Genomic DNA, 27,120 nt, shown 5'->3' with positions numbered 1-27,120 from the left:
ACACTCTCACATTTGAGCTTGAATTGATTTATTTAATTAAAATATGCTAGATTACTGTGTACGCCATTAGCAAAGGCAAATGTTATGTAAAAAAGATACACAAAATGAGTTTTAATCAAGGTAAAATGAGCATTCCATGCAAACAACATTTGAATCAGCATGAGGGGTCTGCAGAGATCACAGTCTCCTAGAGCTCAACTACAGTGCATAGTGGCAGGACTACAGCGACCTTTTCTTTGGTCTTAAATGCACAGAGGATGTATTAACCACACATCTTCTAGCAATGCGCTCAACTGGCAGAAATGATGCTGTATGACGTGTCTGTTCCCTGCAAGCCCCAAACTTCTATTGGCTTTCCATAAAAATGTCTGTCCGGGTGGAGATGAAGCCCGGAAACTTGTGCAAGAACATGTTTAAATGCCGTACCCTTTGACACAACATTAACAACTATAAACTGCTTTATAATGGCTGGTCGTAGTTCTGCTAGAGGGTCAAGGACGGGTTCCTCAAAACTGTTGTGTTTCCACACCACTTAGCATAAATATACGCTGACCTTTCTGCTCTGCATCTATCGATTGAGTAAGTTACATTCATATATGTTACCCGTTTACATGTCATGGCAAAACATTCGACCTCAGTGACACAAGGGTACATGTGATGATACATTGTCAACATTGCATGTCTGTCAGACTCATTGTCTGGTGGAATGGAGAAAGAGGCACCACTGTACAGTTTTCTAGGGAAAGTCGTTCCGCTGACACCAAAACACTGCTTTACATAAAGCATATCAGCTGTTTCAAAGTCCCAACCATTTGTCTTCCTAAAATACTGGTCCTTCCGTATAACAATAACCTCGCATGTGATTGGAGGACCCTTAGACTCCTTGTCCAATCACGTGTGAGGTCATAGGGATGACTCAGACAGCAGTACTTGCAAGACGAGCATACAAACAGACACGTGTGTTACTATATTCAGAAGAACTGTATCTCCAGTTCCTTTGTTTGGTTTTTACTGCTTCGTGAATAATGGCGGGACGACGTCTCACGCTCAACTCGCCTTCAACTCCTCTCCGCGGTCACCAACTTTCGGCCAGTCCGCAGACAAACGAGAAGAAGCTGCTGAAAGCTCTCAGTGGATCGTCTCGTCAACTCCAACAACAAACTGCCGATATCAACGAGCGGTTCGCTCCACTAGAGCGTTCGGGACTCTGCGGGTTTCTGTCCATGGAGGAGAGGAACCGACTCAAAGAAGAGGAGACGGGCGCACGATCCCACGATAGCGGTAAGAATACGTTCGATGACTGCAAGCTAAGCTAAGAGTAGCGTAGCCTCAAGCTAAGCTAAGAGTAGCCTAGTAGCCTTACAAGTGAGCAGAAACAGCTTTATTAAAGTGCGTTTTCTTTGCCGTGTCGTTTACAGGAAGCGCTGCGCCGTCTTCACAACTCCGAGACGAATTACAGGCGCTACGAACCGGAGCAAGGGTCAGATTTACAGAATATGCTTTCATTCTGCGCTATAAGGGAATATATACGTATAGATACCGATCATAACTACATTTTGTTTTCACAGACTAATCTCTCCTCATAGTGAGGCGGTGACCTCGTATTTGCTCCGGGAAAAGTCCAGATTTAGACGACGTCATTGTGTGTAAGTGACACTGTTTCTCCTTCCTTGTTAAATGTTACTGTGACTTGCGTTTGATTTTTTTTGTATTCATACCACACTCATTTAATTGTTTTCCAGCCGCCTGTGAGACGTATTTTGAGACGTACGCAGGAGCTTCAGGTTCAGCCGGAACGCTCACTGCGAGCGGAAGCTGCGAAGGATTCAGCGCGGAGTCGAGCGAGAAGAAAGAGGGTCAGAGTTTATTTGCTGACTTGTTTCAGGTGCATTGATAGATGTGTTGTGTCGGTACGCATCGCATCGCACTTCTCTATAAATTCATTGATGTCCTGGTTGGTATCCTAATAATAGTGTAGTAGCCTGCATAGGATAACCATGAAATGAATATACAGCATAATATGAATATATAAATAAAATGAGGCGGGTGACCAATAGCGACAGATCTGCCGATCAATCACGAGTGATTGAAAGTTGTGGTTTCATCCAATCATAAACTAGTGTGGTTTTGCTGCCAATCACGAGTGATTTTATTTGTTCGTAAGTTGTGGTTTCATCCAATAAGGAGTAAGGATATTCAAGCCCGCTCGGCTCGGCCACCCGCGGTTTCGCTGCATTCATATGCTAATTCGGGCCATTCGCACCTCCGCCAGCTCTCCGCCTACGTCATGGTTCGTTTCCGACAATTTGTGGCACAGACAAACGCGACGTGCGTGGGTTGCAAATTGTCGGAAATTAGGGAGATTCCCGGGCGTTTACGGGGACGAAAATCTCACTTTTCATGCAGTGCGTTGTAGTTGAGTTCTTTGCAGCTGCATGTGCAGCGGCATCGCCTGCGTGCACGTGCCCTGTGAGTCAGGAGGGCCCCGGCCTTCGGTGTCACAGGTTTGAAGCTCGACTCATTAGTAATTTAAAGGCCGCTTCCATGTTTGCTCATATCAATTATTCGCTTCATTTTTTTGGGAGGGGAGGGGCGGGGGTTGTTCTTACATACTCCAAACACAATCCAAGATAGGGGCTCAAATAATGCCAAACAAAACAATCCTTCAATATAAGAAAAGTAATTTAAGCGATGTAGTTGAAGGTGCATCGACTGCAGAGTTGGCGGAGGAAGGTGGCTGAGACTGGTGTTGGTTTCATCCCACTTTAATGCCATGCATTCCATTATGCAATGTAGTAGACTTGTCCGTCTTCATCTGAGCTGAAGGGCATATTGCCATTAGCAAGCCCGAGGAACTCCCTATCCATGTGCTGCTGCAAAGAAAGAGCCACGCAGGAGAGCTCGAAGCCACAAACTGACATCACCTGCACGAAGCCGAGGCTGTCACATCATGTGCTACAGCGATATATATTTAAATCCAGTTTTATGTGAGGCAGTTATCAACCCAGGACAGACCAGGTGCACATTATTGTGCATGGTTGGACCGGTAACATTACAACAAAAGTGTAAGACTCCAACAGAGAGGAAACAAACTCTTCAGCTGAATAAACGCGTTTAACAGATGAATGTGAGGAATTACATTACATTACATTACATGTCTTTTAGCGGACGCTTTTATCCAAGGCGACGTACAATACACCCAGTCTCCTCCCATGACATCAATCTCAGGACACGGACATTAGATGGCGCTTCCCAAACTACTACTATGACTAATGCGCTCCGTCCACCTCTGGTTTTAATCAGACACACCTTTGAAAACAGAAAGCCAAAAATCCTGACTGTGACGTAAGGTCAAGAACTGCGAGGAAGCTTTGGGAGAAACCGCATGCTGTACAGATTAACATGTTGTTCCATTGCCAAGGTCAGCCTGCTATGCAAAACTTCTCTTCTCACACTCTACCAATATTTACCTAGGGAGTTTCAACATACCAGGGAGACGGGGATACAGGTAAACACAGCTATGGAGCACCAGAGACCGCCAGTCTCCAGGTAACCGACCCCGGCATGTAGATGTCCTTATCCCGAAGGGGATTCATTCCTCTAAAATGCTGTTTTCTGTGCTGAGATAAGGTCAAGACTGGCGGGTTGTTGCGCACCAGCGCTGTGGAATGTACAATGACATCAAACTGTGAGCAATGTTTGACTTCAGGTAATAGTAAAAGCGTTTGCCCTGTGAACACAGATCCCAGTTTGGGTCACACTGCTTTTTTAGAGTAAACCATGCATTAGCAGTGAAAAAATACTTTATAACAGAGATTGAATCTATAAGGGGTCACTCAACACGGGAATATAACTGACCCCAAGAAGATACACAAGGAAGGATTAAGATATAAGTGAACATGTATGAGGAGGAACAGAGGTGGTCAGGCAGAGTGCTTTCTTTTCCTCACAGGCATCAAAGATACATTTCATTTTATGCCGGTGCAGCGGTTCACCAATACAGATTAATTATAGCATTAGTGATGAGAAACAGAATTTTGTGGGGGTGTTTAATCTTTAGAGAAGAAGACCAAACCACATTAAGAATGGGTTTAGCACAATTATGGCATGATATTGTGTAATGTCCTCACTAAAGTTTATCCCACGATACGACTCTATGAAAAAAGTCATCGGCATATTTCTGTATGAATAGAGACGCCAAATGTCTGAAATTTTCAAATGTAACAAAAACCTTGCCTGAAAGAAAAGAGAAAAAAGTTTTGGATATAAGTAAGAAAGTACCTGAATATTTGATGGACAGTGCTGAACGATACCTAAAATGGACTGAGGGTCGATACCCGGCCCTAAATGTGCGCATTCACAACACAGAGAAAGTAAAGTATCGGTTTGTGTTGCGTGTGGATCAAATGTCTGAGGGTGGGCCCCTCAATGAACCTGATTTACAGTGTAATGGGGAGATGTCACACGGGGGAGGGTGTATGGACAGTCAAGATAAGCAAGAAAAATAAAGGTAGAAGGGCAGAGTGCAGATTTACGGCTAATTCACAGTATTCTAGGAAGTCCTCTGGGACCATGGAGGTCTCTGTCTGTCGTTTCCAACATCACTGGAGGGGGGAGGGGGGGTGATCTTTGAACAAGAGGCTGGACAATAAAGCACAAAGAGGAGTGTTGGTTAAAGCGTGACCATTCAGCGGCAGGCAGACACTAACACCCAACCTGAAATATGTCAAAAGAAAACTGACCACACGGTCATGATGGTTGTTTCTCACAGAGAAAATAACCAAAGGTCTTTCAGAACAGGACATGTCTCATGGAGGACGTTTATCTGAAGTGTAAAACCTGGGGCACTTCATGTTCAGGATGCAGGTCGAGGCAGAGAAGCATCTCTGCAAACCTGCGACTTGGAGTTCACCTCTACGGGCACCAGAAGCGCTCGCTCCGGTCCGTTTGTCACTGCGTCGCGGGGCGCGACGACACAGAATCATCTTTAGTTATTCAGTAAGAGCTTTTTTCTGTGTCTCCTAAAAAAAACCTACCACCTCCATCCTGTCATATGCTGTGACGTTTTAATTACTAATGCTTTAATATTAAGCAAATGTTTGAACTTTCAGGATATCCTACAATTTAAACCTAAAACTTGGCAGAAATAACCTGGGGCGGTGCTTATATCCTACATTTTTTATATTCATTGCAAATAAATATTTTAGACAAAACCAATATGTTAATTTATTGCCGTTCCGATCCTTGCCGCTCCCTACTGCTCTCGTGCCCTCCTGCTCACCGCTGTGCGCCACGTAACGGAAGCTGCCGTCTTCCCATTTGCTGGCTTTGCTCCTGACGTGCTTGATCAAACACATCTGCATCCAGCGGAGGGTCCAACGTCAAGCCTCTCAGCGCCAGGGACGAGCCTGCCGACTCCACCTGCCGCTCTCCTCCCCAGTCTGTTGATTTAGTATCGCGGAGCCCCGAGGCGTACATTTTTTCCTTCTTTGTGGCGTCTTGACCCCCCCCCACGCCCTATCCCCCGTCACCCCAACCCAGCACCGCCCCGTGGCCCTGTCCGGAGGCCCTTGGCTCCGGCACCATGTTATTTACTGCCCAGAGAGCTCTGTGTGCAGAGAGTCAACACGGCATGGCTGGTTGAGCATGGGAGCGACCTGCAAACACCCTCACAGCACAGTCACATGACCATCCCACGGGGCTGGCAGAGGTGTTTACCCGCGCTACATTTACCACACACGGTACAATTGAGAGCCATGGACAGAGAGAGAGAGAGAGACAAACAGATACGGACAGACTAAAAAAGCCCGGCAACTACAACCTGCCTGTGGTTTCAAACTGTTACAAAAGGAGCACAGAAGTGAAGCTTTGGGTTTGACGAGGTGATGGAGCAAACACCCGTGAAGGCTGAAGTTCAAACTGACCAGACATGACAGCGTTCACTCAGGTGAACTTTACTTTGTTTTATGACAATACATCTTGAATATCTTAAGTTAAGTGAAAAGGTCTTGAAAACATCTAGTTTTGAGTCATATGTCATATGAAACAAGCTTTTTTGACTTTTGAAGAGATTTTAAGCTGCTGTGTTGGTTGCAAAAGATAAATCGTCTTGTTTCAGGAATTAGACTTTTTGGATTTTTTTGGAAGAAAATATATCTTGTTTAAAAGAAATCCTTAAGTTTCAACGGATTTGGACAAAAACTCAAAGTTCTGGAGTCTCTGCGGTTTGCCTTATGGTGATCACAAGACTAGGGATTCCCAGAATGTTGAACTATTCTTTCAATCAAGTTTTTCAGCATCCACAAAAATATTGGCTTGAGCTAGGTAGGGAACTTCTTCCTTATAAGATAAATAATGATCATTCCACTCATTTATAGAGAGAGGCTGGCATTCAAAACAATACAGTGAAGAATTTACTATGTAGATGTTTTTCACAAGTCCAAACTCTGGAGTACTATTGATGACACATACAAATCTCACATCTACACTTATTTCCATGTTGCATTATCCACTTTACCAAAACTATATGTTGAAGGTGCTGTATTTCTAAGAAGTCTTTAATCTTTCCTTCTACGTAGTGAATATTTTTAACCTCAGAGACTGGGCCCATATCAACTTCACTTGAAAAAAATGGATGTGTCTCATGCACATTCTGACTACATTCATGCATGCTCTTTAACAAAACCAGCATCTGCCCTGCTGACTGTTTCAGTTTATTGTCATTTGATGACAGTGTATTGACCGATATGGGGCAAGGCTTATCTCTTGCATCCAAAAGAGAGTATGGGAAACCAATAATTGCACTGTTGAATGCGTCTAACTCCATATGCCCTGAAAGCACAAGATGCTGTAAAACACATTTGATTTCATATGGGGCAACACCTTCAAGAATAATATGCATTATGTCTTGTGGAGTTTGATTGATTATATCAAAGTGAGGAAATTCTGTTAATTTGCTTCTCCTATTAATACCATATGTCATTTTTAGATTTTCTTTCAGAAAGTCAGTGCTTGCTTTTTCAATGTCTCTACATTGTCGATATGACTTGTCATGGTCCTTTCAACAAACAAATCTTCATTCAATTGTTCCTGCGTGTCGTCAAAGTTGCATTCACAGTGTCTGCATTTACTGTAAGCAAACCCTACTCCTTCCTTAAATCCAGCCACTTCATGTTGAGCTAGAGTGTCTCCACACACAGTCATAAGCGCCCAAAAAATTGTCTTCTCACCCTTTGCAGTAACAACTTTTAACACATCATACAGCTCAATCAAGTCACAATTAATGCTCTCAAGCACCTTATCAATACCACAATCAGAAATATCTTTTGATTTTACCATGGCAAGCAGACGAATGGCAGCAAGTCTTGATCTGTATTTAGGGTTGATGTTACCTAAGGTGTAATAAATCAATAACAATTTGTTTTTGTTTGCCCGAGATCCAAGAGGATTGCACAATTCAATTTCATTTGTATATGAAATGAATTGCAATGCTGTGGGAACTCTCAAAAACAGTGGGTGTGATTTAAAAATGTCTCCATCAATTAAATCGTGAAAAAATCCATCCGGGCATGGCTGTGGCCCCTGTTCAATTATTGCAAACTTTTCAACAATGGTATATAATAAAAGTAATGGTGTTTAATGGTAAGAACTCTCATAACAAACCGTTTGACACTACATTTTTATATATAATCGTCTCTGGTTCAACTGGCTGTAACAGTTCGTTGATTGTCTTATCCTGCAAATGTGTTGTAGCGATTTGACTGAAAGGGTCATTAAACTGGTCAAATACTCCCATCACATCACTCTTCAGTTGACCAAGGTCCCCAGAATGTGTCTGAATCATGTTATGTTATGCACTCTATACTCACTAGGACAGCCATCAATGCCACACACCACGCGAAAGTCAGGGCTGCGACTGTGTAAAGAGTTGTGACTCAATGTTTTTCAGTGTAAACGCCACAAAAATATAGCATATGAAACAACGGCAGATCATCTTGGAGGAGCAAGGTTCCTAACGTTAAGGCGAGTGCAGCAAGCCAACACGTTATATCCAGCCCGGTAGAAATTACCGGTAGTTTATCTATTTTAAATGTGGGGTGTAAGTTCTTATTTAGTTATCTTTACAGAATAATTAATCTGAAATGGGCAACAATTTAGTCAAGCTATACACAATTATAACAAATATATATTTATACATTCTTAAAAACACCCCAAAACTAGTTGTTTTTAATTCATTTGAAAAAAAATAATTACTGCCATAAACCCCTGTTTTGTAAATGGTAGCAGTCTATGGCTCAGCAGTGGGAAGGCTGTCCCGCTATTTTACGTTAGGCCTCATTAAAGATTAAACAAATTTTCCGTCTGAAAAACAACGCGTTTTATTCAGAATCTAAGTGAGCATAATACATTCAGCCGTTCTTTAAAGAAGTGAGACATCACCTGTTTATCGTGTCTGTTGAAAGTTGGGCATGCGCAGTATGGAACACACACGGCTCACTGGAGGGAACGTTACAGTTCCGCAATAAAGCTGCCTCGTCCGAGACGGTTTGAATTCGTATTTCATTGCAGGTTAAGTTGTATCGAATATCTCAGTTTTTTTAATCCGATAAATTTTAAATATTATATTTAATATTATTTGTTGTGTGCACTGTTGCAGCCGAGCACGGTTAGCTAGCTAACTTGCTAGCTAACGTTAGCTAACTAACTTGCTAGCTAACGTTAGCTAACGTTATTTAACTTGCTAGCTAAAACTGCTAACAGCATGGACGAACTTGATGACGTCACGGTGTCGACTTTAAGAGGTAACGTAGTCAAATATACATTTTTAACGTGGTTATTAATTTTACGTCATATTTATTATGCACCAGTAACACCAAGACAAATCCCTAGTAAGTAAAAACCTACTTGGCAATACTTATGATTCAACAGAGAGGTTAAGATCAGCTAAATTTAAACATATTAAGACTTGCAGTCCTCTCTAAAATCGGTAACTCTTAATTCTGAACAAATTTGAATGAAATTGGTTTTATTATAAATTGGATAAATTGAACTTTATATTTGTTTCAATTAAATCCAGCTACTACTCTGTTCTATTATACTAAAACATTCTGAATAACCACAACTTAAAATGTATGCTTTTATGAGTTTCGAAAAAATGTAGATTGCTATATACATTCAGTAAATTTGAATTAAAATTGCTTCAGAATTAAGAGAGTTACGACCGATTAAAATGTTTAATTCACCACTCTGATGTGATGCACAGTCCACTGAGGTATGTCATTTCTTTATCCATTGTTAATGCACTAACTAGTTGGCGCTAGCCAGCTGTCTCATACAGTTTGGCTGTTCTATGGCACTAATTCATCCTGCAATGTATGCTTTACATTATGTCACAGCTGCAAATGTAAGTGAAGAAATGATCAGCTCTCTGTCTCGTGAAGACCTGCGGGACCTTTTCCCAGGGCCAGAGGAGTTCTTGCAACAAAAAGCGGTCTGGCAAATCTGTCATGGTGTTTCGGAAGAGGTCAGTTTCTTAATGATGCAGCATTAACTAGGTGGTTTTGGAACAGATATGTTAGCCTATAGGTGTATCCAATTGTTCTATCATGTTTATTTACATTTTTTGTTGATGAAGTAAGTTTATTCATTTTCTGCTTGTTTAGTAAGTATTCATATCAACACCATAAGGCAATCACTAAACCTACCTTTATTATCACTAAAAGGAGAATATTAACACAAACTATTTATTATTATTATTGTTATACCCTTAGTGGAGTTGTCAATGCTGCATCATAATTTGTGTTAAGACAGTATAAATTAAAAGTTGCTTTTACAAATACTTTTTGTTTTATTATCTTTTATTTTACAGGAAACTAGACTCAAAATCAACGAGCAGAAGTTTAATTCAATGAATGGGTCACCCCTACCTCAGACATCCACTCCAGTAAAAAGATGTCCTGCAAAGCACACACCTGAAAAGGTTGTTAAGTTATACTTCCCAGAATATGTATTGCACACTGACACCGAACTAGAGCAATGCCGAAAACAATATTTTGAGTTGGCGAAGACTGGTGAAGAGAGAAACTGCCAAATGTCAAAGGACCTCAGATGTCGGCTCATCCGAAACACCATGACCAGTATGATTGCAATCCTGAGGGCAACGGGGGACGGCGACAGATACCCGTCAAAGCCAGAAATAACAGCTATGGCAAAGCGAATAGTGCTGTACTACCCCATGCTGCAGGACCGAGACCTGAGCAGCAAGAATGCATGGGTAGGTCAAATGCATCCAGGTGCATGTTTGGTATTTGTTTGATGTTTGAAGCATTTATTTGAATTTTTCTTGTGATAGGTTACTGTGTACTCACAGCTATACAAAAGATTGCAAAATGTGAGATCACCCCAAAAGACCAATCCAAAGAGGCGCCGACTCGAGGAGCCAAAGTGCCAACCTGAGCTGCTAAGTGACCCAGATGAATATGATTCAAGTGACCCAACAGTCATTCTGGATCTCCCCTCAAAAGGGGGTAGCATTCAAGCATTCAAGACTGCCCATCTGAAGGGAGTAGCACCCCAGACTCAAGCAGCAATGCCAGATGTGAGTTCCAACATTACATTTACAAATTTACCATTGTGTAGTGTTCATATTTTACACTTCTTTTGTTTGGAAGACTAATAAACTGGAAGACTCAAACTAATTGCTACGATATTCTTTCTAAAGTTACTAATTTCTATGAATTAATGCCATGTATTTAATTATGTATATTTCTGTCCTTGCCGCTAAGATGCGGCATTGACACTCCAGACACTGACAGTCCAGCAACTATGGCCAAGCATTACAGAACCCTACAATCTTTGTGTAAGAAGAAAACTCCAAACCGTGAGTCCGTCTCTCAGCTTCTGGATTTGAAATCTTCAGCCAGAAGAGAATTCATTGACTCTGATTCTTTTTGCGAGGAGGACAGACACAAGAAAATTCTGGAGGACATTGGACATGTTAGTCATTATTGACTGAGCATAATTCAAAACAGGGCACCACACAAAACAATGTCTTGTATGCCAATTTCTGTCTCCTACCCAATGCAGTCAAATGTCTTTATTTGTATGTTGGATAGGTGATGGAGGAGCTTCAACGCATTCTGGACAAAAATAACATCTATTACATTGATGAGCTGAAGGGAAGATGGGACGACTTCTGCCAGAAGGTGCAGTTTTTTGGTGTGTGGAAAAAGCTGCTGAAACCCCCAGTAGGAATGGACAAAGGTAAGCAATGATGTTTGATGTTATTAGGGTGGACATTAGGCAGGTTTATGTGCTAGTGTCTTGTCTTCCTTATTTTCATCTGTGGTGGCTATCCCATGATTTGTGTAACTTTTTTTGTATTTTAGAAGATGTTGTAAACTGTTGGTCAGATTTGACCAGATTTGATCTAAGTGTAAAAGTAACACATATTATCCTCAACAGTTGAACAGGCTGTCAGTATCCTACGTGTGCTACCTTCATTGTTCCCCTCTTCATCTGCTCCTCTGAAGAAGTTAGGACATGTGAGTGAGGCTCTTGTGCATGTCCTCGAGGTAAGCAGAAATAAATGCACTACTTGGTTAATAGGTTTTATTGACCTAGTGAAGACCTAAAAAGACTGGCCTAGCCCAACAAATGTAAATACATTTATATAGATTCAAATACAGTGTGTTAAGCAACACAATTTTTTGCAGTAGACCCACAGACACATTTTGATATTCTTTATATCTGTTGTTCTAAAACTTCTTAGACAGTATGCCACCTCAGTAAATATTGGACTCCTCAAGTACCATTAAAATCACTGATGTAAAAGAAAACCATATCTCCCCCTCTGAATTTTTCTTTATCCTGATGGATGTGATTAAGGAAAAAGAAGACCCCAATGACTATTTGAAGAAACGTCGTCTCTCCTGCCCGGTCCTTATTGTGAGTTTGTCCAACTGCCTCCTGGCTGTAAGAGATGTGCCGATAACTACGCTCCCAAAAGACAAGGTTACACAGGGTGTTTTATACCTTGTGGCCTACTATTATGCTCTACACTAGTTGTGCCCAACCAGTCGATCGCGGTCTACCAGTCGATCGCAGGCTGAGTTGCAGTCGATCGCGAGAAATTTTTGACCCCAGGACATGAACATGAACATAACAGATAGGGATTTAAATGGATCCAAAGATTGTCCCATAATGCAATGCGCCTACCAGCGCACCCTAACGCACTACTGTAGCGACTCTTGATAATGGAACTCAAATCAAATTGATGATTTAACGGCCGGGGGGGGGGGGTGCAGACGAACACTGACGACGCGCTTTCTGCTCCGCTGATGGGAGCGCGCGGACGTATCCGCGCAGCGCGATACCGAGCGCGTTGTAAACATGTCCATGGACAGGAAAGGGAACCTTACATTACTGTTGTGTTCTGGCGCCCCTTTTTTTCAATGGTAGTCTTCCAATTTTTTTGGCGTGAGAAATCGGAGGTGTGGCGTGAGAGCGCGTGAACCCGATCAAATGCGTGGGTCTCACGGCCAATGCGTGAGAGTTGGCAGCCCAGGCTATGGGCAAAGACTGGGCGGAGCTTGAGGGTGCACGTTATGATGAGCAATCTTGCAGAGCATCTTGTCAGAATTTGACAGGCGCTTCACTGACTTTGCATCCATTGAGCCTGTTGTCAGCTTTCTCTGTTTTCCATTTGAGGAAAATGTAGATGGGATTGTATAACGTCCAAAGTGGCATCATTCTTCAACCTGGATAGCTGTGCTGTTGAGAATGAGATCCTCACACAGAAGAATGACATTGAGCTAAAATCCAGAGCAACACCTGGCATGAATGTCCAATTCTGGAATCTAATGCAGAAAGAGAAGTACCCTAACCTCAGACAAACTTCAGAGAATTTGACTGCACTTTTTGGATCAACATATTTGTGTGAGTCTGCCTTTTCACATATGAAAATCAAAATACAGATCCACCATGACTGATGACCACCTTGCAGTCTGCTCACGGCTGGCACTCAGCTCTTACTGTCCGGACTATGAGAGACTAGCTTCCTCCTCTCAGTGCCAGAAAAGGTAGAGAAATGCCACTTTTCCAACTTGAATTAGTTCTTATAAAAGTTCAAAGAATTAGGCATTGTATTATTTGGGTTGTTTGTCTGTCGTGTTGTTACGGCCAGTCCTAGGCCTACTTGTGCTTATTCTTTGCAAATTCACATTTACTTCAATAAATGTATTATGATTGTTAAAACTGTATCGATGTGTCAGAAAACAGTGTCCTATATAGTTGCGCAATAAATTGTGGCTACGCTACGGCTTTCGATATGGCTTGGTAGATCTCGATACACTATCAACTAAAAGTAGATCTTGGTTCAAAAAAGGTTGGGCACCCCTGCTCTACACCTTACTTACCCCAGGTGCGTAGCCACTCTGCTTTCTGTCATACAAACGGAGGTTCTCTTGGACACAATCCATGAGCGAGACCTCACACCATCTTTCAAGGGCATGGCTGACTGGAAAGCCTTTGTTGGCAAGTAAAGCCGTTTCCATTCTTATTTAGCAAATGTTTCCTAATGTTAAGGTCGCAATAATAACAATGTTGTTGATCTATCGAGGGACACAGTCGTCAAATATTTATGTTAATGTTAGCCCAAGACCCTTAACTTGTTGCAATAATAAGCACTTTGTAAGTGTATTGAGGAGACAGATGTCAGATGATCATGTCTGACTATAATCCATGTGTTACACATATATGCCATGTTTTGCTATGTTTTTTTTACTATTATTAGTATTTTATTACAGTGCCATACACACTGCGCCAAAACATGACTGGTCCTGCAGGCACAGTGTAACTGACTAACTGCACTGTATTGTAAGAATTGTTTGCTCCCTCCTGCATTTCAGAGCTGAAGAGGTGTGCTTTCTTATGCAAATAAAATATTTGTTTGTTTAATGCACAACTTGTTTTCATTGAAGTATGCGTTTGTCTTAAATTTAGAACAGTATCACTGCTGTAGTGCTAACATTAACTTAAATGCACAAGATTAATTATGCTACAAAAGCACTTCTTATGAGTAAAACAATGCATAATATGAGTATTTCCAGCTAACTTCAAGACATATTTTATCCTAAAATGCTTAAATAATCACTTTCTAATCTTATTTCAAGTTGGTGGTGGTCTAAAATCTAGGACAATGTCAATATTTTAGAACTTTAAATGAGTTAAATACACTTGAAATAAGGGGGATGCCATGAACAATGAAAAAACAAAAAGCTACTTTTGAGCATTTCAAGCTTATTATGATACACAACACTTTCTAATACTAGTAAAATATAGCTCAAAATAAGTTTTCCTGGCTAATTTCAAGATCACTTTTATCTCAAAAGTCCTAAATATTACATCTTATTTCAAGAAATCTTGACACGCTGATTTTCACTAGTTCCATTGGCAGATTATTACGTCTCGTATTTGTTGTTTTTTTACTTATTTTTGGAGGGGCATTTTTTCCAGTGCGGACTATTCTAGAAAGAGAGGCGAGCCTATCTGTGTGTGCGAGCAGTAAAAATAACACGGCACGACGACTCTCGGAGCACACTCCCGCTCTCTCTCTCTCTCCGTCTCTCTCTGTCTCCATGCCGAACAGGCTCATTCGTGTGATAGAAACTGAGAAATATCCAGGCAATGGAGAGAGAGAGAATAAGTGCTAACCAAAAAAGGCCGGAAAGAACGCCGAAAGTTTTATAATGCATTCAGATGGCTGGCAGCCAGATCGCCGCTTTAGCGATAGTATCTTTAGCGTTTATCAACACACCTTATGCCACCACTTCTCTGCAACTGCAGAAAACATGCTGGGTTTGTCGGTCATTCAGCGGTTTAAGGGAACAAAAGTCACTATCGGCACCTGGCACGGTTAAATGTGCAAACAAGGATGACCAAGAGCAGGAACTTAGGACCGAAAAAAAGGCAAAAAAAAACAACGGGATTGCTGGAATCCATTGTTAGAGAAAGCTATGACATATGCTTAAGGAGCAGCAGGAGAAAGTCTGCACTTGTCCCAACTAAACATTTACACAAAAAGCTCTCTGACTAACACTGGGAGTGCTCCGAACACGAGGAGGAAAAAAAAAATCACTGAATACAAGTGAAAAAACACTACTCCCCCAGGTGGAGTTTCACCCAAACAGGTTTGGGGTCTTGTTCTTTTTCTTCTTTTTCATACATACTTTTTTAAAGTACAAAACAGTGTCGCTTCCCCCAAAGACGCCAACGAAAGAGATCCTCTTTGTTTTCTCTGACACTCACAACAAAAAAATACCCCCATCAAGCCGACTCTTGTAACAGCTCTCTCAACACGCAGGCTGGAACACACAGCGAAGCCGAAGACAGATGAGCAGACTTCAGACAAACTTCCCGACGCTGACGTTCAAACAGGCAAAGGACACACGCACGCAATCTGCCAACGGAAGCTCACCGACTGAGAGGTTGTTGGTGTTTCTCCTTCTCTTCTGTCTGCCTTCTTATTCAATCCCGTCTCTTCTCCTCCGTGCTCCGGGGGGAAATCCTTCACTTCTGACAGAGCAGAAGAGCCAGTTGGCTGCTGTGCGAGTCAGCGAGAGGGCGCGCACGTGTGTGCGTGTGTGTGTGTGTGAGAGAGTCCAGAGTCCTGAGGTCAGAGGCGGTCTGACTTGGTCACGGAGGGACATAAAGGATGCGGCGACTTCTGCTCTGCGTTCTCCTCGCTCGCCGCCTCAGGAATGCACTTCTCCTGGGTGTCCTCGCCACAGCCGAGATCTGAGGGACTGCCAGCGATCTTTCTCTCTCTCTCTCTCACTCTCTCTCCCCCCTCTCTCTCTCACTCTCTCTCCCCCCTCTCTCTCTCTCTCTGTCTCCACCCCTCCTCCTTGTCTCTGTCTCTCACCCACACAGAAACACCAGTCACTCCTCTCTCACTCGTGCTCTCCCCACCCTGCCTCGTCGCGCTGACGGATCAGGAACCTCCCCCTTTCTCAGGTGCTTGTTTTCCGCTTCTGTCGTCCTCTCTGCGCTCGACACCCTCTGATGACATAAAGTGCTGCTCTTAGCAGCGCGATACGAGAGATAAGAGCAGAATAAACTTCTTTGCATGCGAGTTTGCACCATATGCGGCCCGAGGCAGCAGACATCCACCCGGTGGCCTTCAGTCACATGAACAGCTGGTTACACAAATGAGTCAGGTGATTCTCTTCCTTTTCCTGGAATGAGGTCATAGTCCGGCAGATCAGGTGCAGGTACAGAGAGTCTGCGCGTATGTGTGTTTGAGCTGGACAAAAACCTGTGGGGAAAATCAGGAGCCGACGCAACATAATTTCTGACACGGCTGATCAATTATTGTCCACTAATACAATTAAATCTTGAAAACAGTGGCACAATCCCAAACCTTCCGTTCTCCTCAGCTCGCTCCCACACACAAACACGGGGCCAACACATGCGTGACCAATGCGTCAGCCTGAATGAGCTGGAGCCTCTCAGCGTGATCCGACACCCTCTGTCATCACATGTCCCGAAATCTCACATTTCACCCGTTATTGGACTAAAGACTGGCCACTGAAAACAGACCAGATACCAATCACATCTCCTAAATGTAAAAAATAAAAGTTAGAATGTACTCTCACTACAGTAAAAAGTTATTATTATAGTTATTTTTTCATAACTGGATTAAGCATAGAAAAATATAAAATCATAAATAAGCATGATAACAGCTGTTACCGGAATAATGTTTGTTTACAAAATGAACATGGTTGTGAGTTATATAAGAATCTTTCAAAGACGATACCACCATAAGTTGGGTATGAAATATTATTGGCACTCATCTGTGATGAGCCAATACCGGCAGTCACTTTCACCCAAAATGTACACGTCTTTGTGGTTCATTTGGCCTTTGCCCTGAAACCAAGAGTAATTATTTCCAAGAACTGTTGGCCATCGAACCGTTCCCTTAATTAGTTTTTCCTTTTTTTCTGAGTTGAGCGGAGGACAGAGAGGCCTCCTGAGGCAATGGCACCAGTGGCGAGAGTGAGAAAAGGCTGAGGTGCCAAGGATGAGTGACAGCAGAGTGTATAAGTACACTATATGGATCCTGACTGACCGTTACCAAACGCTGGTGGTGCGCTTGCCGATTTCGGGTTAACGAGTGGTGAGTCATCGTTCAATGTTTGGGAGTCTGAAGGTGGGATCACGACGGGGCTGAAATCTGAGGGGTGGGTGAGGGTATTCCAATGTGGTTGCGGAGGATTATCCAACGAGACCTCTCTGACACCTTCCAGGCATTCCTCAGGGCACCTCCCATCCCTGTGCCTCCCTCATCCCACCCTCCCCTGTCAAGCCCCACATTTCAGCCCTCTTTTTCTCTCTGACTCAAACATTCTTTCAACCCTCTTCCTCCTCCTCCTCCTCCTCCTCCTCAACCCTCCCTGTGCTTTCAGCAAAGAAAGCTAAAGAAAACAAAGACAATGTCTAAAAAGCGTTTGAAAAACGGCGCTTTAAGAAGAATTCTCCTCAAACTTTATACGCGTTTATCATTTGTCTTCGCCATGTGAGGGCCGAGGACGCACTTCACTCAAAACCCCCCAATAGCTTTTTTGACTGCATTCAATCTGCACCAAATACGTTAATCCATCAAGTTCTTGATAGGAGACATACATTTGTTGAAAAACAAGGGAGCTTTCATAACTCAACTCAGGCAGGACAGGGAGATGGCTCCCGGGCTGAGAAATAGGCCGGGCGGTTTTGGCAGCAGTTCAATATGTTCTGTGGAGGGGAGCAGATTGAGGGCAATACATGCTGATACATGCTGATTGTTGGCCGTTATTCATCAAGAATGAATAGCATTAAGTTCCTGCCACTGCTCAAGCCTTCCCGTCCTGCCCCGATAAAACCCTCTACCCCCTTCTTCTCTCTCTGCGTATTCAGCCCTTCACCAAAGACAGACTTCGACAGGTGGACAACGGGTCGGTCAAGACTAAAGCCTGGACGGTGGAGTGGAATGAGAGCACACAACGCCGCCTCTATTTTCAGAAGCCCAAACAAGCCACAAAAGTTGGTCTTCATACTCAAGGCGAGCAACGCATGCCGTGTTTTTTGCCAAGTATAGCACGGCTGTGTCATTGTGGTCCGGACAGCGATGCTGCGCCAGTTGTGAGGCCATGTCTTGTGTATCATTATGACAGGCGCGATGGCTTTCACCAGTAAAGGTAATTGCCCCGTTGAGACGTAAATACAGCCCGTGCAACGCCAAGAACAGACAAAGACTTTTGTTTTCATCCAAGATGAAACCCGGCTCAGAAGATGATTCATGTTTTGGAGGCAAATGCATGCCACTATATCATCGCCTTGCAAACGACAACAACTGCGTTGAAAATACATTGCCACGGTGAACCGGAGGACAAAGGAGAGTAAAAAGCGGAGGGAGGGGGATCAACACACATATACTGCAAGTAAAACAACTTTGCAGCCCCCCCTCCCAGAACACAGATTTCCTTCTCTTTTCCACTCTTCACTTAGCAGCTTTCAAGTTGTCAAGACTTTGGCCGCACCTTATTTTATTCTGAGCCGGTCCAGACTGGCTCGGGGCTGAGTTACCACCATTCAAAAAGCAGTTCTACCTATGACATGCACGGCAGTTACATTTTTTGAGGGGCTATATGAAAAGCTATTTTTGGAGAGGAAATTAATTTGGGCATAATAAAAAGCCGCAACACAGGTTTAACAACAAGGCTTAAAATGTCAACCAGAAAGTTCCCGCCACCGGCATCAGGTCCCGGCTAAGCGGAGGACCCGACCCACAGCCTACAACTCTGTGTGCACCGAGAGAGCAAGGAAACAAAGAGCAGGCTGGATGAGATATTGGCCTGCGTGGGGGTTGGAACGGCTGATTTAATGATGATCCCGGTTAAAAAAAACAAAAAGCCACTGGAGGAGGGGGTGCAGTGGATGCACAGGAAATGCTCAGCTACAGGGGAGCTATCAGGTCGGAGCAGGTCAGGGCTCAGAGGTGAACAAAAGCTTGGTAAGCCCCCCCAAAGCGAGGTAGAGGCCCGCTGGATGCACCACTGACGCCTAGCCGGTCCGTCTACACGCCTGCGTGTGGAGGTTGTTTGTCTGACAATATTTTCTAACATCTGTTTGTCGAGTCTAAATTCCACTTGTCCTCCATACAGACAGACAAGAAGATGTCGCTCCCACCTTTCTGTCCATTTAGTCCAAACACTGTTTACAATACTGTTCTGTTCCACTCTCGGTGTCTAGGGGAAAGGCCTCTCCGAACACCTGCAGGAAAAACAGCATTTAAAAGCTTTCGCTGCAGCCCCGCTGTCATCTCTTCCCTTTAGTGGCTCTACTGGATCAAAGGAAAAGCTGTAGCCGTGTATGGTAGGGAAGTCTTTTGTAGCTACAATTACGGTCTATAAGCACACGCATGACACCAGTGCATAATAAAGTTCTGTAATCCCACCACACTCATTTTGATTGGAAACGGAGGATTTATGCAAGGAGGTCTTCATGTGCAGCCACTTGAAGACCTGTTGAATTATAACAACGCCGGTGAGATTGCCATCGCCATCTTTTTCTTCTTTTCTTCGCCATCAGGGTAGTAGAGGGTCTGAGGATGTGCATGTGCATGCGACTGAATAAATTACGTCTGTGTGTGTGTGTGTGTGTGTGTGTGTGTGGCGGTGGACATGCCAAATGCCTAATCAGAGCTTAGATAACGGCCATATGTGTGCAAGTCCGTGCATCTCACCCACACATCTCCCACAGCAGGAATGTTAGTACTGTTGGGTCAGCAGCGGTGACATCATGGCAACAACAAGGCCGCGTGCGGGAGTGCGAGTGCGGCTGTGCGAAGGATCCTTCAGGATCCATCAGATAAAGTGCACCTAAAGAAGGGAGGGAGAGGGGGCGGGGAGCCCATTTTGCTGTCAGCGTGGTTACATGGATTCGAATAACTGGCTTAGTCGGACTGAAATCGAATTATCTGTTTCATGTAAACACCTTTGTCCGACTATGTGCGGTCCGACTACGATCCGACTAACACCCCTGGATAACTCCATCCGATCCAGTTGATAGTTCGACCATTGCGGCATGTAACGGTGAATCGGATAAGGAACTGGACTCTGCGTCTTTGCGCATGCTTGAGATCCCGGCGGCGTCTTCTCTCCGTTATCAAATCAGCCAATAGCACCATTCGCATTCGCTGTGCTCCTATTAACATCATGCAAAGATAGTAGAGGGACGTAGCTTCACCTTGCTCTCCGTTCGCCATCTTTCTCGTAACGTTGATGTTGTTGTTGTTGGTTGTTGTTGGTAGTGGTGAAGCGGTCAAGCGGAAATGGGTGTATCACAACTAGTTGTAATGAAAACAGCGCCACCTATCGTATTGGATATGACATGCTTTCGGCCAATGATTCGATTTATTCACTGCCATGTATATTGGGATAATAGCACCTCCCCCCAAAAGATAGCATAGTCCGACTAAGCAAAAATTCCAATTATACCACCATGTAAACACACTGAGTGTTGCCACGGTAACCCAATACAGACGAGACCACCTGGTCGGCGGTGGAAGCCAACAAGGGTTGCAGAGAAGGGGGCAACACTTCAGGAGCGTAACCATGCCAGACAATCCCCACAAAGTGGCCTGATTCCCGCACACAACCCACGCTGTGTTTGTGCGAGCGGAGCAGCTGTTGAATCTTTCATGGAACATAAGAAAAGGAACTAAGCCTACTGCGCAGCTCCTGTTACGGATGAGACATAGCTCTGGCACATCCCGGCCGAGTTATCCACACATGGTTTAAGCTTCGTTCCATCCTCTTGGACACTTAAAAGGCCACGCCGAGGCAAGTGTGGCGCCTTACAGCAACAAATGTACAGAATCTGCGCGCACATTTCTTTGTCGTCACAGTACACAAATTAACTGGGGCTGAAGATGATTTCTGAAAGAATTCTCATCAGTTAAGATCACCTAATCTTATAACGAATTATAGCGTGCACTTTTCAAAAATTGTCAAACAATTGTAAACATGGCGAATATAACTGATGAAGTGAAGTCATTGTTTGATCAATCAGTGTTTTCCTGACTTTGGAGGGCTTTCCCCAGCATATTGAAAAAGAGTCCAGCCACAAATAGAAAAGAAACAACAACAAAAAAACTCTTTAACTCTGAATAAACAAAGCCATTTGTTTAACTCACTCCCTGCAGATTGACGGCCCGCCTGATCAAAAAGGAGAAGACAGGGAGGACGAAGAGTCCCTGCCTGAGTGTGCGTGGTGCTCACGGGACACCTGATCCACCACCGCCTGTGAAAGAGGCAGAGTGACACAGAGACACCGGCTCAGAGCAATGCAGAAGGGAGGAGTGGGGAGGGGGGTGTTTTTTTTGGGTGGAGGGGGGGCAGCTGCAGAGAAAAGTGAAGTGGTGCCGCCATTCCCTGTCACCCGGGAAACCAACGCTCTTTAAAAGAAAAATCAACCAATGGCGAACACCGGCAATTGTGTTAAGACAAAACAGTCACATGACTGCTAAAACACCACTCCTTATGCACGGAGCGAGAGGGGAGGGAGATAAAAGGAGTAAGGGGTTGGGAGGTGGAGAAAGATAAAGCTGGCGGGGGGGGAGGGGGGATAGAGAAGGGAGGTCGGAAAGATTTATTTTTTCTCTTCTTTTTTTTTAGGAAGAAGAAGTAAAGCAGCATGAGTAGAGCACAGGGAGCCGGTCACCAGGCCGGATTCAGCCCAGATGTCTGCAGGACGGAACAAACTGCCTCCTCACAGTCCCATCTTCACAGCAGCTTATCAGAGCGGATTTGGATTTAGCCTATTTCTGTTGGCTAAGAGGAAGAATGTTGAGTGGCACGGTGTGAGACTCAGACTTTACCTATCTACTTCCACGTTAGGCTATCTGCGTTACAGAGCAGAGAAAACATTCACATCCTTCCATCACTCTCTTCCAACCGCAAAGCCCCCACCTTCACTCAACAACTAAAGGTTAACTTACTTACTAATTCACTAAACAGAATTTATTATGTGAAACCAATGATGTTCAGAATTGAATTTTGTTACTGTGTGCATGCTTGTCATCAGCGCATAATGCGAAATAATATGTTTTATTATATATTTTAATTTTAACATTTTAGAAGTGTTTAGAATTGTTTGTTTATCATGTTTTTGATAGTGGGGGACTATACTAAATTTAGGATTACAACAGAAATGCAGTAAAGGTAGTCTAATTTAATCTAATATAACTATTCCAAAAATGTGTATCAACATACCATTAAAGATCATATTGACCCATTTCCATAAAAACATTCAAAAACAGCTGGATCAACGGAATATGTGGGTTAATACTGCATAAATTAAGTGTTATAAATTTTGTTTACAAAGTTGAGCAATATTTACATCAAGCCTGGCGGTGCCTTACACATATGTCCATAAAATGTCTTCAAACCAGCCCTCAGGACAGCAGAGGTCAGGGCCCAATAAGGCCGGCAGACCCACATCCTCTGCAGCGAGCAGAAATCCCTTTTTCGGTTGACTAATTTGATTTAATATTAGCAGACGGGGGAGGAGAGATCTAAAAGTGCATATGCATATTGATACGACTGCTGAAGTCCCCAAAAACTTTAGCATTTTTGGTTCCTTCATCTGGCAATTCAGACGGAGGGAACCGGTGTGATGCAAAACCTGCAGGTTGGATCCCTGCAGCAATCAGCATATCCTGACACAATAACGTTTTTTTTATTAAAGCTACTTGTATGAGGAGACAACTTAACATACTACCGCTGAACTCCCAAAATCCAAATCCCTTTGAATGTGCAGTGCATCATGTTCCAACTATTCCCACTGGCATCTGTCCTAAATAACAGCCAATAGTGAGACAATACGGCCTACCAGTGTTAAGGCAACAGGGTTATTACTCAGACTGAAATCACACATTTATCACTTTCCCAGCAATGCACCGTCCACTTGAGCACAATCATCCACCTCGTAATACATCGCCTCAGCACCAGTAAATTGCCCTACTTGAGCTGTGGAAGGCAGGAATGCATTTACCAAGTGAAAAGAGGTCCAATCACCACGGTGAGAATGTGAGAGGATAGCTGATGGGTTATATGGCAAGAGAAGGCGACAAACCCGACAGTATCCAATAAATTGACAGCGAAGACAGGTCTGAACTGCCACTAGTATTATTTTATTAACTAATTGAGACAACTAACTGATATTAACAATCCTGCATCAGCTTGTCAATAGACACGTTCCAGCATCAGGCTTTCCACACATTTTTCCGGATATTCTCGCAGACGGAGCGTGCGAGCTGGAAATTAGACTTAATCATGAAATGACACTTCAGGCAGTCAGTCTCACAACCTTTGGAATCTGCACTGCATTGGGGCTTAGTATTAAAGTACTGAGAAAAGAAAATCCAAATACAGGCCGCAAGACCAAATTTACCAGTACATATATTTAGCAGAAAATGGAAAGAACAAAACTAGCACACAAAATCATAATATATCAGCCTATACTGTCCCATTATCTGAGCTAATCTGTCAAGAATGACTGCAAAGAATAATTAGTCAGGGAACAGCCCAAATACTAACAGAAAAGCACATTGGCTTACGAAGACAAAAATGTATGAAATGCTTATAGCCAAGACATAAAGAGAACGCAAACACCGTGTACGAAGCTGAGCTCTTCAATTAAGGTAAATCATTGACGTGGGAAAAAGGAAAAAAAGAGAAGGAAACAGAGATCAGATAAAAATCAGATAAAAATAACGAGGAAGTAAAAGTGTAAAAAAGTACAGGGTGCAGGAGAGCTGGGGGAAGTACACACAAGAGACAATAGATGTAATTGACATACAATAGATGTAAAAGACATATGAGAAAATTAAGGGACGAATATGTAAATGTTGTCAGACCACAAAATGAACAAAGCAGCCAGACAGAACAGCAAGAATGAAAGGTAAACAAATAGATAGATGGTCTGAATTCATAAACCACTATTTGTATTTTGCAGATGTGCATTCAGGGCATGTGCGATAAAGAAAAGGGGACAATATATACCAGTTAAGTTATTGAGTTAACAATAACTCAATATGTCGATCAACATAAAATGTTATCTCAGATTATCATTTAACCATTTAAATTATTTATCAACTAGGAATGCCCATCTCACCTGGTGCTTCTGAATTGTGAGGATCGTGTGATTAAGTGAATTATTATTATTATATTATTATTATTAATATAATAAAAAAAATGTTTTTCTTAATTCTCAACCATTGTTGATTAATAATAATCAACAATGGTTGAGAATTAAGAAATAATTTTTAAAAATACAACGTGCTTCAACTGGCAACAGTTTGACTGTTCAAACTATCTTTAATTTGCTACTTCGATGTAAAAATTACAAGTAAGCGTATGATGATAATAATTAGTAGACTATTTGTTGTTGTTTCTCTGTGGTTCGGTAACACTGTAACTACCGTTTAACTAAACTCTAGCCTAATATTTGCGTGTAAAAAGTGGACTAAAACAGAAGACAGAAGTTACGCTAGTACAGCGTTCACAGAATTGACTTATTTTGGCCTTAAAGTTGACCGGTTTTGACGCTATTGACACTCACATGCAAAGCGAAGAGGACGAATAAAAGCACAAACAGCAGATTCGTCGACTAAACGCGGGCGTTACAAGTTTGGGGACGTGAAGCCGGTTTATTGTTCGCCAAACTGCAGGTGCAGCGCTCGCGAGCACTCGTTGCTTCCGTTACCAAGATAAAAAAATTAAATAAAAACAATTCAATGTCACTAAAGTCTGGCAGAAAATTAAATACAACGTAAAACATAAACTTACCAGTGATTCAGTCGTCAACCTCGGCGGATGACCGAGTGCTTCATCCTCTGGTCCTCTTTAGAAAAAAAAGCTGTCACTCCAAACAGGAAATGGACATTAAAGCATTTCCGGTCACTAGTTTCAAATTAAGGGCATTGAACCAAAATATTATTATGTGGAAAATTTCTCTTTATGTCTTAGTTCATTGGCAACACTGTTGTAGTCATGGTATTGCTGTGTGCTTATGTAAGTACCTATTAAAAACAAACTACAGATTACTGATAGTTTTGGGGCGACAGCTTTTTAAACGGTAACTGGTGACGACTATGGAACTAGATCCTTACCCAACAAAACCAAAACAAAAGCTATGAAAGCGATTTCTTGGTTTTTTCTCCTGTCAGGTAGTAAATGAACAACTTAATGTAAGGCAGCCGACTGAGGCAAATGTCTTGAGAATTGGACCACATGAACTGTCTTAGATCTTAAGATGAAGTGTGATGAACGGGGATCATTAATGATGGGTTGTTGTAATTAAGGTGTACTAGTTAAAAGATGAAGACAAACTATGCATGCTTTGTTATATTCACTCATTAAGGCTCAAAGCCAACTGTATCTACATTGAGTGCATTGGAGTGTGAGGGACAGATAGTACAGAGAGGTTTCAGGTTACAGCTGCAGCTTCACACCTCGACGTGAAGGGGACAGTCCAGGGGGGGACACTCTGAAGAAGAAGCCAATGACATTCAAATGCACCAAAGAAGACACACCTCAAGAGTTTTCAAAGGACCAAAGCAGTGAAAGGACTGTTAGAATTTTCCTGCAGCCGCTTTGATAAGTCGCTTTAGACTTGCTCAGAGGATTCTCTATTTCGCTAAATATTTTACTGTTCGCTTTGTATTTCACTTTGTAATTGTATCCCTTATAACGTTGTTTAGTTATTAAATACTTTTTGATTTTTGAATTGAAGCAAGCTGACTCTTTTGATTCTTCTTTTTCGGCCGGGACGAGAACAAAGGAGTGAGTCCTCCCTCGAGAGCTTTCCAAAACCCTAACAACACACATAGCTTGAGGAAGGCCCAGACACTGACAATAGTAGATGTAATCTGATTTCAAATTATAAAACAAAGCTTTTATATTACAGATGGGCTACATTGTTGGATTATGTAGCGGATATGTTACTAAGAGAGAACATTTTGAAGTTACTGAACTAAATCTGATAGTATCTGAGATAGGGGGAATATAAGGAAGCTGCATTACATAGAGTTCCCTTTAAAATATGCAACAGGTCACCGCATGTTTGTCATCTAAAATGAGGAGGAAGTTTTAAAAGCGGAAGGTTGTAATTCCTGCAATAATCTTTTCACATAACACATAACACCATTAATTGGTAATACACCAGGTATTTTCATTAAAAAAAGTAAGAGGAACCATCCACGTCTCACTGAAGTCAAGTTAACCATGGGCTTCTTTGTTTTGTACTCTTTTTTTAATTGAACGTGTGTCGGCCCAAACATGTCTAGAATTTAGTGCTGGAAGGCTAAATGACACATACAATGATCCCTGGCATTAAAGGATGATGTCACATATTCCTCTACTGGAATGCTACCTCAAACGTTTCACTTGCATCTTTATGGGCCAAATATTCCTTACCTGATCATGTTAATTAAACATACAAAAGCAACAGTCTCCTCATAAAACTGAAACATATGTTACAGTCATCCCACAAATTACAATCGCTGCTCTACAACAGTGTTGTTTGAGGTGAAAAAAGGGAAATTACAACATCTGTTCATGGGTTTCTTCCTCTGGAACAAATCAATAAACACATTATTAATCTCTAGTCTATTTTCTTTAAATAACTCCCAGTTACCGGAATACAAGCTTGATGTGATGCAATATTATGAGGTCAGAACACAGGTTTCTCTTCTAGTCTCACATTATTTGTTCTCTTGCTGCTCATAGTATTACATTACATTACATTACATTACAGGTCATTTACCAGACGCTTTTATCCAAAGCGACTTACATTACACTTTAAACCCATGGCTTTTTCACATTTTTGCCTGGGGAGCAATTAGGGGTTAGGTGTCTTGCTCAGGGACACTTCGACATGGAACATGGGGCAGCCTGGAATCGAACCACCAACCTTGTGCTTCCCAGCACACCTTCTCTAACCCCTCCGAAGGCAACTAATCTTTCTTTAAATGTATTCTCTCAGAAAACAGACCTGCTTTGTCACAAGCAATAGATGCAA

At 42.6% G+C, this 27,120-nt stretch overlaps 3 protein-coding genes across 8 annotated transcripts in view; 2 read left to right on the top strand and 1 right to left on the bottom strand.

The window, feature by feature from the left end:
* LOC120812254 (ras association domain-containing protein 7-like) overlaps window positions 1-24,990 on the bottom strand; it is a 36,989-nt gene extending 11,999 nt beyond the window's left edge. The window contains exons 1-3 of one of the 4 annotated variants that reach the window (XM_078097849.1): window positions 24,888-24,990; window positions 21,233-21,339; window positions 19,781-19,916 (exon numbers count right to left, since the gene is read on the bottom strand). The gene's annotated coding sequence lies outside the window, so the exon portion shown is untranslated. Of the gene's footprint in view, window positions 1-15,475; window positions 15,966-19,780; window positions 19,917-21,232; window positions 21,340-24,887 lie in introns of those variants that run through there. The other 3 variants (XM_040168085.2, XM_040168086.2, XM_040168084.2) reach the window with 3 other exon arrangements.
* LOC144391250 (uncharacterized) lies at window positions 932-4,256 on the top strand. Of its 2 annotated transcripts, XR_013455159.1 has the most exons (4): window positions 932-1,281; window positions 1,419-1,480; window positions 1,569-1,646; window positions 1,743-4,256. XR_013455159.1 is itself a non-coding variant. In XM_078097852.1 (3 exons), the coding sequence occupies exons 1-3, from the start codon at window positions 1,026-1,028 to the stop codon at window positions 1,584-1,586; spliced, it is 336 nt and encodes a 111-aa protein (XP_077953978.1). In that variant the 5' UTR covers window positions 932-1,025; the 3' UTR covers window positions 1,587-1,689. The 2 variants fall into 2 exon arrangements, 1 of the variants encoding a protein (XP_077953978.1); XM_078097852.1 differs by lacking the exon at window positions 1,743-4,256 and having other exon boundaries at window positions 1,569-1,689.
* LOC120812268 (uncharacterized) lies at window positions 8,704-13,959 on the top strand. Of its 2 annotated transcripts, none has more exons than XR_013455158.1 (7): window positions 8,704-9,523; window positions 9,869-10,273; window positions 10,352-10,597; window positions 10,785-10,879; window positions 11,115-11,262; window positions 11,464-11,573; window positions 11,887-13,959. XR_013455158.1 is itself a non-coding variant. In XM_078097851.1 (7 exons), exons 4-7 carry the CDS (start codon window positions 10,825-10,827, stop codon window positions 12,061-12,063), a joined length of 606 nt encoding a protein of 201 aa, XP_077953977.1. In that variant the 5' UTR covers window positions 8,704-9,523; window positions 9,869-10,273; window positions 10,352-10,597; window positions 10,785-10,824; the 3' UTR covers window positions 12,064-13,959. The 2 variants fall into 2 exon arrangements, 1 of the variants encoding a protein (XP_077953977.1); XM_078097851.1 differs by having other exon boundaries at window positions 10,785-10,995.
* Window positions 24,991-27,120: the final 2,130 nt, after the last annotated feature.

Source organism: Gasterosteus aculeatus, chromosome Y, assembly GCF_964276395.1.
Source record: "Gasterosteus aculeatus chromosome Y, fGasAcu3.hap1.1, whole genome shotgun sequence".
Classification (NCBI taxonomy): domain Eukaryota; kingdom Metazoa; phylum Chordata; class Actinopteri; order Perciformes; family Gasterosteidae; genus Gasterosteus; species Gasterosteus aculeatus.
The sequence above is the reverse complement of the archived record's forward strand: the minus strand, read 5'-3'. Positions and strand labels throughout refer to the sequence as shown.